The sequence below is a fragment of the Denticeps clupeoides genome, chromosome 8 (genome assembly GCF_900700375.1).
Source record: "Denticeps clupeoides chromosome 8, fDenClu1.1, whole genome shotgun sequence".
Lineage (NCBI taxonomy): Eukaryota > Metazoa > Chordata > Actinopteri > Clupeiformes > Denticipitidae > Denticeps > Denticeps clupeoides.
The window spans coordinates 21,817,171-21,841,785 of NC_041714.1; the positions used below are offsets into that span (position 1 = coordinate 21,817,171).

The window sequence follows — 24,615 nt, forward strand, 5'->3', positions numbered from 1 at the left end:
GGTCCTATCCCTTATCGCTGAATTGAAGCCAAATATGCTCGGAAAGTCATTATTAATTTGCCTTTTTACATTTGTAATTAAGATAAAAAGGCATTTCTTAATAATAATCATTTAGTATTATTCTTGTTGTTAGAATTATTATTATTATTATTATAAAACAAAATGCGAGTATCTGTAGAAATGCTGTAGGGACAATAATAATGTTTAAAAAAATGCTGAAGTCAGGAAGAAGCAGGACAAATAATGAACGAACTCTTCCGGTCGGAGGGAAGGCAATACGAAGAATTCATTACTGTGAAGTGAAAGTGAGTTTTGGGTTAATTTTTATTTTTTGGGTCACAGTCCATTTTGAGAGAGCATTACAGGTTTTCGCTTTGAGGATACCTCGGCTGAAACATGGTCCTCAGCAGATGTGGCCCAATAAAAGTGGGAAAGAGCGCTGTCCTTTGTCAGAATCCCTGCTGTATTGTGAGGAGGTGACGTGACCATCAATCAACGCAAAAACACTTTTCAGCAGGTTTATTTTCTTCCGCGTATTACCATCCGCCGGTGCAAATCATAACCTCTTAATAACAGTTCACGCCGCCATGCTAAATAGGGTGCAGTAGTCAATCATATTAAGCAGACCCGTATCCCGTCTCCTGGCATTATTCATGTCGGCTGATGCAGGTTGTGTCCCTCTTATGAGTTATTTAAGCAGCCCGTCCTCATACGAGGCCCGGGTCGCGACCCCGCAGGACGCCCAGGGTTACGCTCCGCGGCCCGCCTCTCATCCGCGACTTGGACAGAATATAGAGCTCTGCCTCGTCCCCCTCGGCCCTGTTTCTTCTTCACTCACTGCGAGATGACTGTCCCCCCCCCCCGTCACCAGTTGCCAGAGGAACCTGTATCTCTGAACGTGTCCCCCTCTGCGCCACGGCCCAGATTGATTTCACATTCTCGCCGCGATGGCGCGGCCCTCCTCTTCCAGCGGTTTAGATGTGTAATTGGAAAGAGCGACCGGGGCGAGTGAGACGGATAACGCTGGGCTTTTAAGAGATGGAGAAACCAACATCTTTTAACTTCCAGCTTCTGCAGGAACCTTTTTAGATTCCGTGCATCATCTCTGCTGACGGCGAGATGCGTTTTAGAGTGAGTCACTCCAGACACTCAAAAGATTTGTTCACTCTTTGTTCAAAATTGCATCAAGGGCTCTTACGCCCAGCTCTGCTTACAGTCTGCCCCGTCTTTAAAACGGACAGCGTCTGGGGACAAATCGGACTAATTATATTCATGCCGGGCTGCCGAAACCAGCTGGTGAGAGAAAGACTTCTCTATTAAAAGCTGGAATTGTCTTCATCCGCCATTGGAATGTCAAAGTGGTTTTGGTTGCAATGATTTTTTTTTTTCCTTTCCTTTCCGGCGTGGTGTGGTCAGCGGGAATCAACGTTTTACCACATTTCGGGAATACGCTGTGCAGCCATGACTGTCAGTTTTAGCACGAATGGTGCACAGGCCATACAGTTCAGTTATGGTAATACCGTGGCGGTAGACAAACCTGACTTTCATTTCATGTGTTTATTCCATGGGCTGCATCCATATCGAATAATAATAATAATAATTTTGCTTCTTTAGCAAACCAACATGTCTGTCTGCGTGCTGTGGAAGTGCGATGGAGATCATTATGGGAAAGATTATGGTATTTGTGGTGCCGACAACCAGACCAACTTTTTGATGAAATCCTAATCTTCCCAGAGGGAACATTCCATAAATACACGAACGTTTCTGCCAATTGCTATGCGCAGCATCGCTTGTTCACATGACACTGAGGCACATCAAAGGCTCTTCCAGTCAATGGGAAACGCTTGTTTATGCATACATGCATTGCCCATGTGAGATGTTAGACAAATGGAATCTCATCAGATTATATTATTATCTTGTCAAATCTAATGGTTTGTGTTCTGAAGGAAGTTGAGCAGAAATATGCTGCGCGTTCCTGCAAGTTTCCAGTTTTTGGTACTGAAGTTATTTACTTTTACAGAATTTGGCTGTTGGCCTAGCAGTTAAGGAAGCGGCCCCGTAATCAGAAGGTTGTCGGTTCGAATCCCGATCCGCCAAGGTGCCACTGAGGTGCTAATGAGCAAAGCACCGTCCCCACACACTGCTCCCCGGGCGCCTGTCATGGCTGCCCACTGCTCACTCAGGGTCACTGTTAAATGCAAGCAGTGAACAACAGAAAACACACATGCACACCCATGCCTTATTCTGTAAAAAACACCATTCCCTTCACTCCAGGAGCAATTTACACTCAACCAGAGGGCGGTGGGTTCAGTATACAGCCTCACTACGAGTGCATAGGAGCATATGACTATTCAGTGAATGACTGGGAGGTATAGGTGGATAGGGTAAAGGTTAAATGCACTGTGTGCACCGTGTGCTGTGCTGCTGTGTATCACAAGTAACAATCACTTCACTTCACATGTCTTAAGTCCAAATGGGGGTGGAGTCTTCTTAACCCGAGATAATTTACCAGTATTGATCCAAAAACAGTACAAATATGTATTATATATATATATTATTATAAATATGTATTATTTCTATATCTATTTTTTTGTCCTTGTTTGAAAATTATAATTTTTTTTTACTCCCTGCAGTGCTGCCAAGTCATACCTGTGGAAATCCAGGCTTAATACCAAAAGGCATCATTCAAGGAACACGATACAACATAGGTGACAAGATTCGCTACAGCTGTGTGATGGGATATGTTCTGGAGGGCCATGCCGCCCTCACATGTATCGTGAGTCCCGGAAGTGGTGCATCGTGGGATTTTCCTGCACCTTTTTGTCGAGGTAAAAACATTTACTTTTTGAAAATCAGATTTATATTACATTATAGCTTTTTATAACACAATACAACATTGACTGTGACTGTGGTAGCTTGAAATGGCTGTTGAGAATGAGAAATCTGCGTAAATCTAGAGTGGCCAATTATCAGCAACAATTAGTCTTGAGTTCTACTAGAATGCTGAGTTCATTAATGCAAGTCTCTTAACCCCAAAAGGTTAATTGATTATTAGAAAGGTTAATTGATCATCTAAGTACAGATGAAAACAGTTGCACTGATTAAAGAAGTGATAAATCTGCCTTTGTTCACACTAGCTGGGTATCATGGCGCTTCAGCAAATCACCCAACATCATGTCAGACATCGCAAACATCATGTCTGACCAAAAGTGGATCCCCATGCATGGCATCCTTCAACTAAATGCGAACAATGTCACTGCTTAGTCGTATTCCGTTGCGTTCATCCATGTTGAAAGTAAGCGTAGGTTCAGCCTCGATCATGGAACTGATTCCCCTGTGAATACTGAACAGTCTGTTCGTTTTAGTGGACATAAAGTACTAAAAGTGAACACAAAATAATCGTTTTTTTTTTTTGCCATCGTTTTAGCTGAAGGTTCCTGTGGGGGAACCCTCCGTGGAACCACAGGGACGATATCCAGCCCGCATTTTCCGTCGGAGTACGAGAACAATGCAGACTGCACATGGAGTATACTTGCCGAACCTGGGGACACCATAGCCCTGGTCTTCACAGACTTCCAGCTGGAGGACAGATACGATTTCCTTGAAATAAGTGGCACAGAGGCCCCGTCAATATGGTGAGTGTTTTATTCACGGACGTTTTGCACTGCTGCCATTTTGCATCGGCGCCTATATAGTTCAAATCCCTACGAGACTTACATCCAGCATGGACTGTAAAATGCTAAAACGTTTATATGGCAACTATTGCCTTTGCTGGGCTATTCAGTGACTGAGGGCTTTCCTCAGCCTTGATTCTTTCTTTGTTGCCAGATATCAAAGAGGCTGTTTTTGAAGTCTCAGCGGAAATCTTGGTAATAATTTATCATGTCTAGTCTAGTACGAAATGCTGTTGTTGTTGGTCTTTATGGTTTAGTGCATGGATGTAATTGAATATATTGATTGTGCTCATTATACTTGCTGATGAGCTGTTATCATTTGCATTTTTTTTTTCAATCATCTGTTGCATTTTATTCTGGGGGGATTTTGGTCATACAGATGCTGTGACCATTCATACGTCATCTGTAAAAATCAGGGTGAGAGGTTGTTTGTTACAAATTTGGGATTTTTGCACGTACTCTGATGCACACATTTATAGAGTTATTGTAATAGCCCCATAATGATACATAGTAAACAATGTTGTTTGTTGTTAATAAGCATCAGTGCAGAGAGACATATTCCACTATGAAGTTATTCTCAACTCATTTCTGTTACACCCCCCAAGGAAGAATTAAGCATTGTACGCGTTGTGCCGATTATTGACTCTGTTGGCTTCATACTCTGTTGGCATTTATGTATAATTCTTATTACTACTACTACTATTTGATAGGTGTTGCTACGCAGGTCAAATACTGCACTAAGCAATGAATGTCACTAGTAGGTTAAGATTAAAACAGAATTTTGGGGTCATATTGAACAGTTAAGTTGCAGATCCAAACCTCATTTGTTCTAATGGAACTGAGCCGTGCTTAATGTAATAATTATAAAAGCTATATGTATATCAATATAGATCCACAATTGTGCATCTATATTGATATACACAAATATGCACATAGGAAAATCAACCAATCTGCTTTTATTAATTATTTTTACTATGTCAAGATCATCAAACTGAGGTGCTACTAAATTGCAGAAATGTATGCACATGTGTTTGTGTGGTGGAGAAAGCTCAATTTTGATAAAAGCCACGTTGATGGGTTGCAGGTTCAGAATCTCAACGTCTGCTAAATGTGTTGCGTAATTTAAGAAAAAGCAATACATTTTTTAAGATATTAAGTGTAACCTTAATAGCCTTGAAAGTATGTTAATGATGCCAAATGCCTGATTCATCTGTCAAAGTTTCCTTTGGACTGGACCTCTGAATCTATATGGTTCCATTTGGCAAGTACTTCTTCTCCCTGTATCTCTTTATTATTCTTCACTCTCCTCCTCCGATTCATATTCGTACACACACTTTTCCTGTCCTGTCACATCCTGTGCATTTGAACTGTAAATCTTTCCATATTTAAACTGTCTGCTAAAAATAACCCAGCCAGCACTCTATTAACTTGCCATTTACTGCTGGAACGTGAGCATGTTTCTCCTTGACACTCTTTCATGACACAGTTGTCTGTGTGTGAGTATGTGTGTGTGTATGTGATGTGAGATTAAAGTAAAAAAAAAGGTTAGCATTTTAGATGGATCCTGGTGAGTGGTAGGGAGATTTTATTTTCCTTATTATATAGCCTTAAAGATGTTGAAGCGAAATAAATAAATCTTATAAAATTGCTAAAACATACCAGGCGATGAAAAAAAAAAAAGTAAAACGGTTCATTTGCACATATTTAAACATGTGGTAAGCAGCATGAGATAAATAATATTGACACATGGATGAATATAAAATAAAAAATGTCTTTATCAATGGTAGGTATACTCCTGTTTAAATTTTATTATTGCATTCATTTTGTTAGTTATCGCATCTTGAGACACAAGTTGAGACACACGTGAAGACAAAATGTACGTAGTGTATGCAGGTGCATGAGCTTCTTATGTGCACAACATTACAGAAGCGGTTCCATGGCTCTGTGGCTGAGATCCTGCAGATACGAAGTTGTGTTAATTAACACGCTGCTTACGTCAAGGCAGGCTGCTAATTTGTTAAATTGACTTGAATAAAATCTCCTTCTCTTGCTGAAGAGAAAGGTCTAGAAGAGAATGTGTGCGCTATTGGAAAAGTGAGAGAAGAGAAAACACTTGATGCATTCAGCACGCCTGAAGTGCTGTGCTTAGGGAGACAAGCACGTCTCATACGAAGCTGATTTGGAGCTTCAATCGTCCTCCGTTTGTCCTTTATAGAAGGAAAGGCTCCAGGTTTTGGTTCGCCAGTGGAGGGGGGCGGTCGGTCCATTCAGTTCCATCAAGTTTTCAAGGGTAAATGGACATGGATCTCAGGTAGCAGGGGCCTGGGTGACCTGTTAGGAGACCATGGGAAAAAGATATGTGTGTGTGTGTGTGTGTGTGTGTGTGTGTGTGTAAGACAGTCTCAGACAAACTGGCATGTGAGTGAGGCAACAATCTGCATAACAAAACCAAATGAAAGCGCAACCGTCAAAAAATGTCGGAGCAGGTTGAAAAGGGAGAACCTGCACCAGGAGACAGAGGAGGCTGCAGTGCAACTTCACAGGGATTTGGCGGGTTTTTGAAAGGCCCTATCTGCTTATTGAAGATGATTGGCAGGAGTGGATAGCCACATCCCGACTGTCTGTTTGGGCTTCTTCAAACACAAATTTTTGCTGTGTGAAAAATACACAGAGTCAAAAGAACTTGATGTCTCTAATGACTTCTGAGTTCATTTCTGTTCAGAGTGTCCTTCTGTTCTCAGTGCCAGTCAATAGTCTGAGAAAGGGGGAAAAAATGATCAAAAAAGAGCTTCAATAATTTCCTGACCCTTTCCACATGAAGCCTGCGTAATACACAGTTTGCAGCAATTATGAATGAACATGACGTGAATTATTAAAGTGGTGTTCAAAATTATACGGCTGAAAAATGATCTGACATAAAATTAAAAAAACATTTTGATAAACTAAAATGCATGTTTTGTATCACTTCCCAGTTATAACACCAGCAGATAGTTTGATGTCAGATAATTCAGAATAAAACCCTTTTTTCTAGCAATGTAGTTTTCACATGATTTTAAGATTTTCCCATCATTACAGCTAAAACTAATGGCAGGTATTGCAAATTACTAGTGTGGAAGGAAATTTAGTAGACCCAGACATGACCAAAGTGTTTCACCTTTGGTCATGGAACAGCCAGAAAACAATGGCCATGGGGGGAACTCGCAAGAGATCTCCCCCCGTTAGTAAGTTCACAAGCATATTTATACTATTATGGTAATGAAGAGTTGGAAGATAGGATCACGCCAGCTTTTCCTTCTTTTTCCTTCCATACTTGTGCTTCAGGCTCCGCCCACAGTCCCCATTGGGTATGTACATTTACATTTACATTTAGAGCATTTATCAGACGCCCTTATCCAGAACGACTTACAATCAGCAGTTACAGGGACAGTCCCCCCCTGGAGACACTCAGGGTTAAGTGTCTTGCTCAGGGACACGATGGTAGTAAGTGGGATTTGAACCTGGGTCTTCTGGTTCATAGGCGAGTGTGTTACCCACTAGGCTACTACCACCCCATGTAGATTGGTGCCTTTTAGGCATTAAAAATGCTTCCATTATAAATGTCATTATCACAGCACTAGTTTGGACATAACCAGAGATTGGACAAGTATCTGAGTAGCCTATGTTGAAAGAAATGGACGAATCCCCCTGATGTTGAAGTGAAGAGCGATTTGAAATGTGAGATGAGTCCGAGAGGGAATTGTTCATGGCTACCGCCAGGTTGTGTGCAGTGACAGAAGGAGAGATTGGAGAATCGTCCAGGGAAGGAGGGAATAGTTCAGTTTTGCTGGGGTTGTCCTAACAAACAAAGTCACTAAACAATGGGCAGAACAAAATGGCCGCAACCGAAATAAACCATATTTTCAATAAGATAAAGATCTTATTGAAGATGAAAAAAAAGTGAAAGTGAAGTCATTGAGAAACACTGCAGCACAATGAAATGTGTCCTCTGCTTTTAACCATCATGCTTGGTGAGCAGTGGGCAGCCATGACAGGCGCCCGGGGAGCAGTGTGCGGGGACGGCGCTTTGCTCAGTGGCACCTTGGCGGCTCGGGATTCGAACCGACAACCTTCTGATTCCGGGACAGCTTCCTTAACCGCTAGGCCACCACTGGTGAATATGCTGAGAAACCCTGTGGTTGTGTCAAGCCGGTGACAGACCTGAGGTTGCAGCCATTGCGTCATGTTACAGGCACCATCATGTGATACCAGATTATTAATAAATTAAACGAGACACGCTGAAAGTTCTCATTCTTTTCTTTCGTTCTGACTTTCATCAAACCTCAGAACTGCTGGTTATTGCATCATGTCTGACGGTGCCGCTGTGTCAGAGGTGTACCCCGCTAATCTCGTACGTGGTCCTTTAATAATCATTTAAGAGCGGGATTTCATTTTTTATCTGAGACAATGGCGACAAAATCCTCCGTGAAAGAAAGGGAACTGATACAAAGGGCTAATAAAAGAAAAATGCTTCGGTTTTGCTCCCGGATCGCGCTGCTAACTGAGTGTGTGATGATGTGTGGAATTGAATTCTGTGTGTCTGCCCAAGAAGAGCCGCTAAAATGCTAAAAGCGCGGCCGAAGCTTCCAGGTGGATCGACCCCCTCTCAGCAAGTACATTTATGCGGGACAATCAATGTCTGGAGCGCCGACTGACAAAATTATGACTCCCTCCAGTGCATTTGCTCGTAAATTCAGTGTTGTTAGTACCTTCAGGTTTAGGCCTGGCCAGAAGCGCAGTCTTTACAGGGCTTGGTTGCTGTCGGAAGAGGGGCTTAACCCTTTTACTCTTTATACATATTAATATTATTATTATCACAGAATCACATCACAGAATGTCACTAACTTTTTTTTTTTGATTGCTTTAATTAGTGCCTTGTGTAGAAAACTTGTGAAACCTCATAAAAACCTGCATGCGATTGCATTTACGAATGTCCCCGTTCCCACCCGGTCAGCTCATTTGAAGGCAAAGCGTGGAATTGCCTTAAAGCCCAACTAGAACCCCTCCATAAAACAAATGCATTCTTAATTGGCCTTCAGTTTTGCATGAGAGACTTTTAGTTTCATCGTGCTTCATTACGGCCACGCTGAACTGTATACGGAGGCTCTGTAATCTGACTAATGAGGCCATTCTTTGTTAAAATGTCAGCTCAGCCCATCTTTTCCCAAATAAAGGCTTTTTTTTTTTGTAGTTTTTCTGTCCTCCAGCATAAAGGCTTTTGATTGATTCTCGGGGACCCCCGAGGGCCCGAAACTTTTTGAGGAAGATTGACAGCCGGCAGGTGGACATGTTCCTGCGCCATACGGAAGCCATTGATTGACTTTGCTGAGGCAATTTCCAGCGCATGGGCCGTGCAGGCAGATGTCTAGTGACCTGTCACGTCAGGCTGAAAAATGAGGACCCTTCTTCGTAGCGCAGTTTACAGCGGATGCTCATTTTGTCAACATCAGCATCAGCCTGGCCGGCTCTTCAGTGGTTTTTCTACCAAAACGACGGGAGGTGGGCTGACGGGCGGATTGAAAAACTTTTCTGTTATCCACTGACAGCCCGAGCAGAAATGATGCATGAATTCATTCCGGATTCTGTTTTATTTCGTGGGAACAGTAGGTGTAAATGTGTTAGGTTGCGCAGGGATAATGGCACTTTTACCGCCAATAAGTCGACTGAGCAGGAAGATCATACGTTTAGGTGGCGCTCTGAACTGGTCGGTGCTTTCTGGTGCATGCATGACAGGGGTGTTGAAATAAGTCTCATAATCGGTGCGCCAAGATGCAGACGGGGACGATTCCGCGCCGATGCAGAACACAATCGATTACATAGCAATGGCGTTTCTTGGTTAAATACCTGGTAGTGCCGGTAGTGACTGTGAAGTGAAAGTTTTAGCATTCGATTGCCGTTTCACTGGCATTCGCTTGACGCTGCATAACGCTTGTCGGGATTCAACAGAAAATGACGGCAAGAAAGCGTTGCATGCAGAGTTTCTTTTATACATATAATAGGGTGGTGGCGACCTAGTGAGGTAACACACTCTCCTATGAACCAGAAGACCCAGGTTCAAACCCCACTTACTACCATCGTGTCCCTGAGCAAGACACTTAACCCTGAGTGTCTCCAGGGGGGGGACTGTCCCTGTAACTACTGGGTGGTAGTAGCCTAGTGGGTAACACACTCGCCACACTCGCCTGTGAACCAGAAGACCCAGGTTCAAACCCCACTTACTACCATCGTGTCCCTGAGCAAGACACTTATCCCTGAGTGTCTCCAGGGGGGGCCTGTCCCTGTAAGTCGCTCTGGATAAGGGCGTCTGGTAAATGCTGTAAATGTAAAAATGTAAATGTACTAGCGTCTGAACACTGGGGCTGGACACCCGTGTGGACGCAGAAAAATGGTCGCTGTTCACCTCATGCCACAAACAAGGCATTGATAATCGTAATCGAATCGAATCGTGAGACCCGTGAATGCCTGCAGACCCCCCTTTTTCCCCCAATGTTGTCACACCAGCTGCTGAATAACGTGGGAACCCTAAAAATGTCGTGGGAACAGTAGGTGTAAATGTGTTAGGTTGCGCAGGGATAACCCGTGTGGACGCAGAAAAATGGTCGCTGTTCACCTCATGCCACAAACAAGGCATTGATTATTCGTAATCGAATCGAATCGTGAGACCAGTGAATGCCTGCAGACCCCCCTTTTTCCCCCAATGTTGTCACGCCAGCTGCTGAATAACGTGGGAACCCTAAAAATGCTCCGATTGGCCCGTGTCCCCGTCGGCAGAAAGTGGCCTCCCCGCCTCGACCTGGCTTCTTTGCTCCGGCGAGCCCCCCTCCGCTGAAGAGTAATAGAGGGATCCGGGCGGCTCCGCGCAGTAATTGCCATTCACTCTCTCGCCGTGCCAATCTAATCTCCGCCGCTCCCTGCCAAATCCAATACATCCCATGCAACAAGGAAGTTAGGCAAATTAGCAACCGCTAATAATGCTGAGAGCTCCGATTCGTCCCGGCATTATCATAAGCGCTGTGCATGTCCCGGTGGGACGCCTAGCGCTGTCCATCCGGCCTCCACGCGGCAGTTCATCTCGGTTGCTGAGCGTGCAACGTACGGCAGACAAGGTTGCGCGGCTCGTAGGTGGTCTGGCTGTCGGATTGCTGAACTGTTACATCACCGTTTCCTAATGCCGCTCGTGGGGAGTTCCGACTGAGGCCGTCTGCCGCTCCTGGCCAACCCGGGCCCATTTTCCGGCATTCCGCCGGAGGTAATTGTTCCCTGGAACCAGGTAGACGAGGGATGGGTAATTAGGTTTTTAACCGATTGGGCAGGCGGGTTTCCCTGAGGCTCAAACTGAAATTTCACCAATTTCAGAAATAATATTTAATTAGAGATGCCTGCGACTAGCCATAATCGCAAATTACTTTTAAAAAAATCTTATTTAAGGGTTACTGTCGCGAAAATAGTGCCGAGTTAATTAAATGCCATCCGGTGTTATAAAAACACCAAAATGATTCTCCAGAATTATTAGCATGCCTCAGTGTTTGAATTATTGGTTGCCAAGCTGCTTTCTTTCTAAAAAAAGGGCACGTATAGATGTATGAACATCGTCTGTGCACATTCCCTTGATGGAACAGTTCTACATCTTGGACGCTGCCTAAGAGCCCGGCCTAAAAAGGAAAGCCTGGTGAGAAAGTGGGAAGAGTGTCACAGCCACTAGTCCATATTAGTGGGACAAGGAGCATCATTTTGTTCATGAAGGTCTGAAAACAACAAGCTGCTCTGGTCATGGAGGTAGAACTTTATGCCTAAATATTATTATAAACCTCTATGTCTAAATGTGTTTTTCATCAAATGAAAATTTTTCATCAAATTTTATTTTAGCAGTTTCTGAGGTTTTCATTGTAATGTAATACAAATAATTAAGAATATGAATAGAACATGCAAAATTCTGCAGTACATACGTCTTTCGCAGCCAATCAGAATTGTATGGCTGCCAGTGGAGCATGCAATCTTTACATATACAGTTTGCTCAATTCAGCAGCAGCCGGTGAGAAACCAGCAGACTGCTTTTCTGACCCGGTGGACCTCAGGCATCACTGGGGACCTGGATCATTAGAGGATATGCCTGTTCGGAACTATTACCAGCCCTGTTGGTGTGGGAGCCGCTGTAGTGAAAAGTTTACTCAAACGGTCTCCTTTTTCCACCAGAAGGAACCACCCAGTCAAGGTCACGGAGACGCCGACCCAGAAATTGAACGTTTTTTTTTTTCTAATCACTGGCTGAGAAACCTTTTGAGGTTCTTTTGCAGGACCATTTGGACCCTAGCAGCCTTCAGGGCCCTTTTGAAGGATTATAACTCTCGGCTTTGTAAGTTTGGAGTTTGGGAACTTTCAGCTGTGGCCCTGACTCGACCTTAGTTGGTGCGGATCTCCGGTTTTATCTGACTGGATATTGCTCCATTGTTTCTGCGGGGCATTAAATGCTACTGTGACTCTCCCTGATAGCCTGGCTTTGTTTCACAGCCTAAGCTGAGAATAGATGCCGTGTGGGTGGGCTTCACCACGTCCTTCAGGGCTGCGGTTCTTTATGCCAGCAAGTGAATGGCAGGTCAGGTCCTTATGTTAATGTTAATGAAATGTGTTTTACAAAAAAATGTACATTTTTAAACTGATTTCTCTTATTCTTTGTTTCAAATTTCACTTTTTCAATTTATTTCACTTTTCTTCACTTTTTTATGGAACAATCATTGCAGTTTAAGTGAAATTACCTTTTCCACAGCTGGGGAATTTAAAAAAGCTCACGCTGCAAATTTTCTGTTTAGATAGAACACAATTAACGCAATCATCCCTGTGCCAATAGAACATATGCAAAGATTATAAAGATTTGCTGGGCTTGCATAAAAATGCCATTAGTGTTGTTTTAATAATTAATCCTACATTTGCATTTGCACCTTATTTCATTTTTCTTATAATGTCAAGTCGGCATGTCCTGTGCTCCTGGTCCTCATGTAGATTTTACTGTAATACAACTATTACCTGCAGGAGTTATAGCTCGGTGCACAACAGGCACAATGCTAAAAATGCCACAATATCGGTAGACTCTCGCAGCGTTACTCCTGATTACTCCTGACCTCGTGTCTCGTATATTTGTGTTCACCTGTCCCTTCAGCTGTTGCATTGGATTTTTGTGCTGAACTGAGATTCCCGTTTTCTCCTAGGCTCACCGGCATGAATCTGCCGTCTCCCGTCATCAGCAGCAAGAACTGGCTGCGGCTGCATTTCACTTCTGACAGCAACCATCGGCGGAAAGGATTTAGTGCCCAGTACCAAGGTAAGGGGTCAGCTTTCGGAGGCTGGACGGACACCTGCCGCAACAAAGCTAACTCTGAGCTCGGCTTATCCGTATTGTGCACATTGCTAATGCTCTTACGGTGCAAAGCATTTTAAATGTTCTCCCTTTGAGCTGCTATGTGCACCATTTGCAAGGCCCTGAAACTACATTGAAGTAATGCACTGAGCCTGATGCTATATATATATATATATATATAAAACCTTTGACCTTTCACAGAAAAATATGCAAATTTGCTCCTCAGTCAAACATTGTTTTACCCTTAATCACACATTTCCTTCACCAAAGTCAATTTGCTTTTCAGCGTTCTCAGTCTGCGTGACACCCCACAATAAAATTGTTATAGCCGCACTATTATATTAATACCTGGAGTGCATATGATGTCATATGGAGAAAACAAAATGCAAATTGAATTTGAGTCCATGCATCCTGGTTCATAATTGGCTCCCCGCGTCACAAAATTACGGGTTCAAATTCATACCTGCATCGGAATCCAAACTGGATCCTGCTGATGTGCTTCATGGCCCAAGCCAGCAATGTCCTTCTGCTTCTCGCGTGCCGCACGACCAGACGAGTGTTCCTGACGTGGGATCCGAGTCGGGTCCAGGAAAGCGCGTCCTGGGCTGATGCAGTTTGCTCAGCGGGTCACTGATTGATTTTGCCTCCTCGGTTTTACAGGCCGTCTGTCTCATTACATAAATGCATTATAACGTGCCCCCCCTGACTTTCTCTTTCGCTTTCCAACAGTAAAAAAGGCCATTGAGCTGAAGTCCAGAGGGGTGAAAATGCTCCCCAATAAAGACACCAGTCACAAGAATGCTGTCTGTGAGTATTTTTCAAATATGTTTTATATATATATATATATATACACACACACACACACACACACACACACATACATATATTTTGTTTTTAGGTGCACAACCTCCCTCATTAGCATTTAAATGGTACATTTTGGCATTGGGGTCCCTTCAGTGTAATACAATGCTCACGAGTTGGGTAAGGTAGGGGGGGGTATGTTTACCGTGTGCGGGATCTGTTACTTTGCATAATTTCGCCGCGTGATTAACAGCATTACCTTTTTTCGGCTTTATTTATAATGCAGGTTGCCCTTGGTGATATCTATAATGGGATGGAGGAAACAATCCCCCTGTTAAACACCACATTACACTGTATCAATACTTTGTGCCGTTCTGTGCTTGATGGAGCGTGTTTTATGGCAATTAACATCACCAAAGGGGCTGACCGAACAGAAAAAAAAGACATATTTGAGGCATTTTAAACCTGGCGAGTTTGCAACTAGGTGACTTTAGAACCCGTGTAGATAGCGACGCTTAGGGGCTTTTGGGCGGAAGAAGTCTCTGAAGATGAACCAACTCCACATTTTTTAGGTTGGTGTAGGCTCTTCAGCGGGAGGTCAAGGAGGAACCAGGTTCTTTAAAATTATTCAGGCACTTGAATTTTCCCGGGCCCTTCATTCTCCGCCTTGGACTTATTCAAATCGTCCTGCACAAGAAAATATTGTGCACCATTCGCAGTGATCATAGGGCAACGTGGGCCTGGAAAATAATCGCTCAAAAAGCACATCAGAAAGGTGGGCGCAGGCTTTGATCATATGGAACGCGCTCCGAAATTGATGTCAACAATCAGAGGACATAACATTTGAAGACTACATCAAAAAGAAGGACATGACAGTTGATCAAAAGACCTGCGGTTACAGAGAGCCTCTCCAGCGGTCCTCACACAGGCTGCACGTGGCCTGACCGCGCCGCAATGTTACCTGAATAGAAGGCGGTTACGACCAGACGACCTTCTCAACACAGCGACGTTTTATACGTGTGGCGGGTCACGATAGGAGTATCACCTACAATTTTTGGCACAAAGAGGTGCTGTGGAAGAGTTGTCACGTCTCCGTCTAGGGGTTGGGAAACGTGACAACGAAGGTGAGGGATGTGTGAGGCGGGAATACACACGTACCTGAACCTAGAGGAGGAGGACCACACCGTAAAAGGAGACACTATGCAGTTTACGCGACTAACACTGACCACTAACACGCAACAAAGACTTTCCCCAAACTCTCCTCTCTATCCCCCTCCGGCTCCACAACATCGGGCCCCGTCTCGTGAGTTGTCCTTAAATGCTCCTGTCTCATGAGCTGATTGGCAGACTGATGATGAGGGATTAGGTAGGCGGAACCATCAATCCCCATTTCCACCCAGTAGACAGCCTAAAAGGGAAACGCACACCAAACACAGAGCACCCCAAACCCCTCCACAGCCCATAGTATGGGAAGTAAAAACGGACGTATTGAAATAGGTTTTACTGTCACCAGACGATCAGCGCCTCTGCCAAGGAGGTTCTGTTTTCTGTGCAGGTTTCTGTCGTTGCCTGGGTGTGGGTTTCCGGCCTGACATCCGTGTTTTTCATTGGACTGAGGTGTCACGGGCCAAATGTTAAAGTAGAAGAAAATGTTGAGGGCAGTGGTGACCTAGCGGTTAAGGAAGCAGGCCTGTAGTCGGAAGGTCGCCTGTTCGAATTCCAAACCGGTTTGTCACATCATCAGCTTATCTGAGGTAGTAATAAGATTCTGTTTTTATGTCACAACATTAATAGTTTTTCAGATAGTTTTGTGTTTTGTAGCATTTTTTGTTTCGACTGAAACAAGTTACATATCTGGCAACACTGCTTGCAATACCTTGGACATGTGACACATTGACTGGACAAGGAAGTAGGATATGTAAATCTGTCAATCACTGCCATGAGATTGTCCAATTTTAAACTCGGCTTATAAAAAAAGACATAGATAATACATTTTTATTTTTATTAACATTAGCTCACCTTCCTCTCAGTTTCACTTGGCTGCCACTCTTTCGCGATGAATGCCTTTAGTCCCTTTTAACTTTGAACAGTTGTACTGAGCAGCTACTGAGATATTTCAGCGCCGTGATGTAAATCTAAAGCTGTCTGCTGTCATTAGCCCACCAGGCTTCCAGCGCACCGCCATTAATGAACTTAACCTCCTTGCAGGCCGTTTAAAAGACTGCAGGCGAGCGTTCTGCGGTCAGAGACGCTGGGTGGAAGATTAAAAGTTCTGCCCAAACCTTTTGGCTCAGTTCAGAGGTAATGTGAGGCCATGGGTCAGGTTCATATAAACGAATGAACTCGGGTTAAATGTGTGGGTGATGAAATTAAGTTACTAAAAGAGAAAGAAAATGACTTGGGTACACGGCAAAAGCATCACGTTTTTCTTTGTTGGCTTTTACAGTAAATCAGTTCCTGAGATTTCTTTTCAACCACTTGCAAAAAAAGGACAGTTGGTGAACTGTTGGTAAAAATTCACAAATGAATTTCACTAAAGGAATGAAGGGGTATGGATACAGAAGCATTCTCTAAATGCTTAAAATGTATTGACTATTAAAATAGAATATAAATTGCACAATTCTCCTATTTAAGTCCTATTCTGCATTTTGCACTGTATGCAGTGATGCATGCACTTTCACCAGGTCAATTGTCTGTGTACAATTGGCTGAGCGGACTGTCACTCATTTTGCGTGCCATTTTGAGCGCTATTTTGAGCAGGAAGAACATTTATGTAGGGAGTCTAAGTTGGTTTATGTTGAAACTGAAATCCCATCTGTCCTCTGCATTTCGTGCTCGGTATCAGTGTGAGAAGTGTACTGGTTCAAGTTGTTGTGTTGTCCTGATGAACTGGGAGGTGTTGTGACGTGCATGATTTAGAGGATAACATTCGTTCGAGGATTTCTCCCCAGTTGCTGTACGTATCTGCGTAAATTTGTGCTGGTAGCGAGAATAATTCTATAAAATTTGCCGTTTGTGTTTTGTGAAATACACTTTTTTTTTTCGTATAAATCATGATTGAGTAGTGTGTAGGCGCTGGCACCTACACCATGGATGGCACTGCAAAAAAAATGGTTAAAAATATGTCCGGAGATAATTATTGACAATCACATTTGTTGACAACTATTTTCATTTTCAATGTTTGTCGGCAATGTCAACTAATCATTGCAAGGCCTAGAAGGGATTGAATTTTGCATCTGTGTAGTAGGTTTTCATTTGTTTTAAGGCATATTTACACATTAACATAAATTTTGTCATCCAAATGTATACAATTTATACAATTTCAGAATATTTATCTATTTATTTGTTTGTTTTTTGTCTATGTTGTACGTAAAAAAACGGTTTATTGATATAAACGGTTTATTGAATGGTTTATCGCGCCATCACCATTAGTAGCTGATGATGCTTCTCTTTACGATAGGATTCCGATGAGTTCCATAAATTGGGTGGAGTCGGTATACATTTTTCGTATATATGTCATGACCTCAAATGGCACAGAGACAGAAAAAAAAAACAAGTTTCTCTGCGGACGTAATTTGAGCGGCGACTTGAGCGGTGAAATGAAACTGTCTGCTGCTTGACCCGACGTGATTTAGGCGAGCAAATGAACTGTGCACATGTTTGAGGATGCCGCTGTGTTGGAGGTGCGAACACACACTCACTCTGGCACCGGCTCGTGGGGAGAGATGAGCTGTGGAGAGGGACCACGCTGTGACCTTTCCCAGGTCCTTTTTGTGGAATAGCCTTGAGCTTTGAGTTGTTAAATCCGCTGTCAACATGAGATGCATATATCTGCGCGTGCCATCCAGACAAATGCCGCAATGAAAATTTTATGTTACGCAGCCGCTGTTCGGCGAATCGAAGGACCCCTTGTATTTTCTGCTCTGAAGGAATTATTCATTGCTGCATCACAATTTCTGCTAAAGTCCATTTCTGTGGCTTGACAGCATATAATTAAGATTTTATTACCATTTAACATTGTTAAATAATAGTATATGAGTTCTCTCTTGTACTACCTGCTGTTTTCTATACAGAGAATTACATTTACAGAATTTATCAGACGCCCTTATCCAGAGCGACTTACAATCAGTAGTTACAGGGACAGTCCCCCCCTTGGAGCAATTTAGGCTTAAGTGTCTTGCTCAGGGACACGATGGTAGTAAATGGGATTCGAACCTGGGTCTTTTGGTTCATAGGCAAGTGTGTTACCCACTAGGCTACTACCACCTATTAATAATTCGAATTAATAATTCGTGTTGCTTCTTTTTCCCCTTTCCTTTCACTGCAGTGAGTCAAGGGGGCCTGGCAGCAGACGTTTGTCCAGATCCCGGGATTCCAGAGAACGGGAAGAGGATTGGCTCCGATTTTCAGTAGGTCCTTCCGGTTATCAGGCCTGGCATCCACGCAATGTGAACGGCATGGCGCTATTTTAATCAGATCAAGGCCCACTGTGTGCCAGAGACATTTCCAGACCCCTGCGGTCACACCACCACAATTAGCAGCTTCATTTGCGCCTGCTCAATAGGTGATAAGCTTTTCTTGAAGACAGAATTCCGTAGCAATGAGTTCCATCAACTGGGCGGGGTTTCAATGTCGCGTTTGATGGACAATTGCTGTGGCGCTGATTTGTTCTTTTTTTTTTTTCATATCGCCGTATTGAAAAGAAGAAATCTGTCATGCGGTCGAGGGGCTGAAGTTGATGGCGCGCTTTGTATAGCAGGTCAGCCGCTGACGGTCATTTGTTCTGCTACTCCCACAGGGTAGGAGGAAGCATCCAGTTCTCCTGCGATGACAGCTATGTGCTTCAGGGATCAAAGAGCATCACTTGCCAGAGAGTGACTGAGACCCTGGCCGCATGGAGCGACCACAGACCTATCTGTCGCAGTAAGTGCGAACGTGCCCTGCCCGCATTCCTTCTCCGACACTTTCTGTACGGACACTGTCACATCCGGTTAAGACTGATGTGACGCGGCATATAGAGAGACCGCATCTCTATTTATACTAGTCATTTTAGGGACGTCCGATATGATGTCATAAATTTTGTTGTTTTCGGGAAATATGAACAGTAATATGTGAGATGATATTTATCGTGGGAGTAAATTGTGGCCTTATTCTGAATTGAACAGTTGTGCTGTGATCTGGTAGAAGCTCAAATCCAACATATATCCACCCATAGACAAGATAAGCGCCGCTGATAGATGTAGGAATATAGTTATGCAGTAATACACAACGGGTCACGCTAATCTGTGAGACATATGGTAATAGGACAGTTTACAGTTTAAAATGTGTTTGTGATAGAAAAAAGACAAACTGGATTTACTTTATGTGATGAAATTGAAGCCAACTTGCCATATAGAGGGGCAGTGGTGGCCTAGTGGTTAAGGAAGCGGCCCCTTAATCAGAAGGTTGCCGGTTCGAATCCCGATCCGCCAAGGTACCACTGAGGTGCCACTGAGCAAAAGCACCGTCCCCACACACTGCTCCCCGGGCGCCTGTCATGGCTGCCCACTGCTCACTCAGGGTGATGGGTTAAATGCAGAGGACAAATTTCACTGTGTGCACTGTGTGCTGTGCTGCTGTGCATCACGTGTGACAATCACTTCACTTTCAACATATGACATCTCAACTGTAAATAATATAATAAAAAAAATACACATTTTCATTTTTTTTTCTTACGCATTCGACTCATTCCCAGATTTTATCTCGGAATTCACAGGAAAAGTGTTAAAAATAATACTATTATTTTTTTCTTCATTATTTGTAAAAAGTAAGAAGTCATAATTGTGACCTTAAAAGACAATAGGATGTAGTAAAAAAGTACTATGTTCTAGTCTGCATATCCCAACGTGGTGTATATGCTGGCAGCTAAATATGCACTTAAGGTGAGGCCGGCGCCATTTAAACTTTCAAAGGCACAGAGGACACGCTGCTCGGGATGACGTTAATCAGAATCAAATAAGGCAGTATGTCAGACCTCCTTGAAGCGGAGTAACCGTGTTTGACAATTTCTTTGCACAATTCCTGCAGACTGCTGATTGATCCGGACACTTTTGTCTGAGCATCAGCAAGTAGCCGCTTTAAAATAACACTTAAATGGCACCCCCCCCCTGCAGATTAGAGGAAGGCCGTGGGGATAAAACCGGCCGTTAAAAAGTATTTAGCCTGGTGATTATTTTATCCCCACTAGTGCTTTACCACCCATCTTTGGTTAATTACGCCTCGTATATTATTAGAAGTGTTCAAGGTATGCTGGAAGTCATCTGCGATTTGTCCGGGAAATTCAAGGAATGACTCGGCCCGTATCGCCGGAGCATTTTGGAGAGTCACTGCTCATGGTACCGCTGTTGTAATACTCCGGTGATAATAGCAGTACAGGGCTGATTTATTCAGGGGAAGCTGCAAACTAGAGCAATTATTTGAGTTGACTTTTAGTGCACGTGTGTTTGTCCACTTTTATTTACTTTTTGCATCATTTAACCCAGTTGCCCTTTGAATCAGTGCTGTAATTTGAGACGTAATATGCGTAATCATCACAATTTTCTGGAATGGAGTTTGTTCAAGGGCACTCGAGTGCTGAGTAATCACATCTTCCCTCCCTTTTTTTTAACCTCTGCTTTTTACAATCAGCACGCTTGCCGACTCGCTATAGGTGCTGGTTTTCATAGGCGCTGGCCATTTGTGCAATTAGTTCCTGATTATTGTATGGTTGTGTGTAATTGTGAGCGATGTAAATGAGCGAGTCCTTGTCCAGACATTTAACACGGAGAACAAGGTTCAGCTGATACTCCACACCACAACAGGCTCATTACATGCGGGAAATAAGAGGTATTTTATTTAGGTAAATAGTACAAAACAATGTTAATGATATGATTGATATGATTGGTGGTGAAATATTGTTACAGAATACCCTCTCTATGTATTTACAATAATTTGTAATAACTTGGTTCAGTGGCAAGTGATCTGTAATCAGAAGCCGCCAAGGTGCGACTGAGGTCCCCTTGATGAAGGTACCGTCCCCACACACTGCTCCCCGGGTGCCTGTCATGGCTGCCCACTGCTCACCAAGGGTGATGGTTAAATAAAGCGGACACATTTCACCGTGTCACTGTGAGTCTTTTCACTTTCACTTTCTTATATGTGAATAATTCGTTGTCTTTTATTCTCTCCTGAAATCTTGAGAATGATGTTGAGAACGATTTGAGCTGAGCAGAGACAGAAAATGGCTGAGTTGAGAATGGCTGCAGAACAGAGTTGCGGCCTTATCTTGAACTTCACAAAGCCAAAGTCTGGGGGGATCAGAGGTAGACGGAGCAGAGAAACAGCGGCTGGTCTTTCAAGTTGTCAAAAGAAAATCCCTGAGTAAACACGAAGGAGCGAGTGCAGAAAAAAAAAACTGTACCCAGCATGAAAATGCCACGACCGCCACATCTTCTGCACACTCAGAACACCTCAAAAATTCAGCTTCTTCCCTGCTGGAGTCTCCTTGATCTGATCAACAAAAAAAAAGTGAAGTGACTGTCACTTGTGGAACACAGCAGCACAGCACACGGTGCACACAGTGAAATTTGTCCTCTGTATTTAACCATCACCCTTGGTGAGCAGTGGGCAGCCATGACAGGCGCCCGGGGAGCAGTGTGTGGGGACGGTACTTTGCTCAGTGGCACCTCGGCGGATCGGGATTCGAACCGGCAACCTTCTGATTACGGGGCCGCTTCCTTCTAGTCTAGAAAATGAATGTTACTTGATTAGTGGCACCAGGAAAACGTTTTACAGGGTGCTTCCAGTAAGTATTCCAGCATTACCCTGTAAGATTTCAGCAATGTAATGGTCCTGCTTTCCTTTTCTTTATTTCTTTATTTTCTTTATTTAAGATCCACTTCATTCAGCCACATTTCTCCATTAGTTTATCTAATCTAATAAAATGGAAATGAAATGGATGTTGTTTCTTTTCAACAGCACGGACGTGTGGCTCGAATTTGAGAGGACCAAAGGGAATCATCACATCCCCAAATTACCCCGTCCAGTATGAGAACAATGCACACTGTGTGTGGGTCATCACAGCAGCAGACCCGCAGAAGGTAAGCACCACACCATCTGCAGGCTCCACAAAAAGCCATAGTCTGAGCAGATACAGTCACCCTGGTCTTAGTGTGTCACTACATTTCCTAAATTCATAGCGGGGCTGTCAATCGGTTCAAAAAATGGAAATAATTAAAGCACACATTTTGAAATGAATTAATCATGATTATTTGTGATTAATTCCTAAAGCTAACACTGGTTATAATGCATATTTAAAGCTATTTTGAAAGAAGTGTGTGGAAGAGCCTGAGGTGGTAACAGTTGTAATGCTTGGAATGGAACTGAATTGTGGTTAATTGCTGTTAAACAACGGTGAACTTTTCAAGCACCGAGCAAGTGCCAGCCAATCAAAACCATTTATGCAAATGCCCCTGTGAATACGAGAAGCGGCCATTGGTCACCGCTCCCTGCAGTGATTAACATGTTCGCTTTTTTTCAAAAAGGTGTTCGTTTTGAGAGCTCCGATTTATAACTTAATTAGGACAAGTGAACAACATTAATAGCTGCTTGAAAAGATATTAGCTTTTCATCAAATGTCAATGGCTCAAATATCTAAGCCCTCTCATTTTTCCCAATTCCAAGATTCTGTATATTGATTGATTGATACTTCGAGATTAGTTTTAAAGCAAGCAAACCTCCTTCAAAACTAAACCTCCGCTCATGTTTTGCTTTAGTAATGCCTTTTGTTGTTGTAAATTTTTGTGACATGGTACGTGCAATATTGGATTTTAATTGTTATTGTTGTTATTTTTAAACTTAAGTAAAGAATCTGTACTTATTGGACCTATTTGTGTAATGCCCAGAGTAATTACTGAATCAAGTCTGGCAAAGCAGCAAATTATGCGCAACACGTGTTGAATGTGTGTAATAAATGGGTTAATTTTTGCAAAATGCGCTTTGCTTAATGCCGAACAAGCCTCTCATTAACAGACGTTGATGAGCTCACCTGTCATAGGCGGAGGGACGCATGATAATGGGAATCTAAACTGAGCTTTCGCTTTAGTGCTCAGCCAACGTACCATATCTCTGGCTGTCAGTGATAATAGTGATCGATTCCTCGAGGCCCGAGCCCGTCTTTCTGAGGCCAGCATGGGGCTTCTCTTAAAGTCACCCGCCCGCACCGCGGTCACATTTTCTACGCCTACGTACAAAGAAACGTGTGCATAGAACCTTGGGTTGTGTCATGCATTTGGAATAGCTGATGGCTTTTAGAGGCTAATTAGCAGAGATACCCGATGCCCATTAGAAAAAATAAAGTAACTGCTGACGCTGTTAAAATTAGTGCACCGAAGGTATTACTGGGAAAAGATAAAACCTGCTCACCAAAGCGCTGGCAGCTGTGGAAGCATCTGCACGAGGGCATTAGGATTAATGCGATTCTCGTTAACGTTTCCGTTGGTTATGTACAAACTTTAAATGCAACAAGTCCATTATCACTTCGACGTAATCCTGCTGGATAATTGGAGGAGGTGCGTTGTAGTGTGTTTTTGGTGGGTTTTAACCTGTTTTCCTACACACAGGGGCGAGAACTTCATGGTTTTATGGTAACCTTGTGTGAAAGTGCTGGACAAAGCACACAAACCATCCATTCAACTAGAAGTTCTTGTAAATTTACACTTGAGCACAAGTTCAAACATAAGTGCACTTAAGTTTAAAAGGTCCCCTATCATGGAAATTTCACTTTGTGACAGTAGGTGTAAAGAGTGCTCTGGTCATTCTGCTTCACTGTTCAGAGAGCGGCAGCTTGGATGGTCAGATTTGGAATTTGGAACCATTTATCGGATCATCAAGGAGAAGCTGACAAAGGCTTCAGGATACCTAAGAAGGTCCAGCAAGCACCAGGATGATTCCGCTGCAGGATCGAGGTGCCACCAGGGCAGAGCTTGCTCAGAAATGGCAGCATGCAGGTGTGAGGGCATCTGCGCGCACAGTGAGGCCAAGACTTTTGGAGGAGGGCCTGGTGTCAAGAAGGGCAGCAAAGAAGCCACTTCTCTCCAAGAAAAACATCAAGGACAGACTGATAATCTGCAAAAAGTACAGGGATTGGACTGCTGAGGACTGGGGTCAAGTTATTTTCTCTGATGAAGCCCCTTTCCAATAGTTTGGTGCATCTGAAAAAATGGTTGTCTGGAGAAGAAAAGGTGAGCGCCAGCCTCAGTCCTGTCTTGTGCCAATCCAGAAGAACGATGCCTTTTCCAGCATGATGGAGCCTCGTGCCAAAGTGACAAAATAAGAGGTTCGGGGAATTTTGGTTCGGGGAATTTTGAACTAGGTCAGTCCTCAAGAGGCGGTTGGACAAACAAAATCCCACAAATTCTGACCAACTCCAAACTCTGGTTATGAGGGAATGGGTCGCCATCTGTCAGGATTTGACCCAGAGTTGACTGACGGCATGCCAGGGCTGTCAATGCGAATATTGACTCAAAACCTTTGGCCACGACTGTATACGTCTTGCTTATTCGGGGACGTGGACGCAAACATTTAGTCTTGACCTGCGTTTGCACGTGTGTCCTTTGCCTATATGCTATAGGTGCCACAGTAAGATCACGACTTCTGTTTGTGTTCTTCTCTGTGATTTGTAATGCATAGACTGTCCCAGGTTCTTTTTTTTAAGTAGCATTTTCTCAACAAAGG

General features: G+C 43.4%; 1 protein-coding gene across 2 annotated transcripts in view; it reads left to right on the forward strand.

Moving 5' to 3' along the window:
- csmd1a (CUB and Sushi multiple domains 1a) overlaps positions 1-24,615 on the forward strand; it is a 237,581-nt gene that overhangs the window by 120,867 nt on the left and 92,099 nt on the right. Inside the window, exons 4-10 of one of the 2 annotated variants that reach the window (XM_028987988.1) lie at positions 2,634-2,828; positions 3,428-3,635; positions 12,914-13,026; positions 13,792-13,869; positions 18,191-18,272; positions 18,662-18,786; positions 21,859-21,980. In XM_028987988.1, coding sequence (XP_028843821.1) covers positions 2,634-2,828; positions 3,428-3,635; positions 12,914-13,026; positions 13,792-13,869; positions 18,191-18,272; positions 18,662-18,786; positions 21,859-21,980 — 923 coding nt within the window. The remainder of the gene's footprint in view (positions 1-2,633; positions 2,829-3,427; positions 3,636-12,913; positions 13,027-13,791; positions 13,870-18,190; positions 18,273-18,661; positions 18,787-21,858; positions 21,981-24,615) is intronic. The other variant, XM_028987989.1, reaches the window with a different exon arrangement.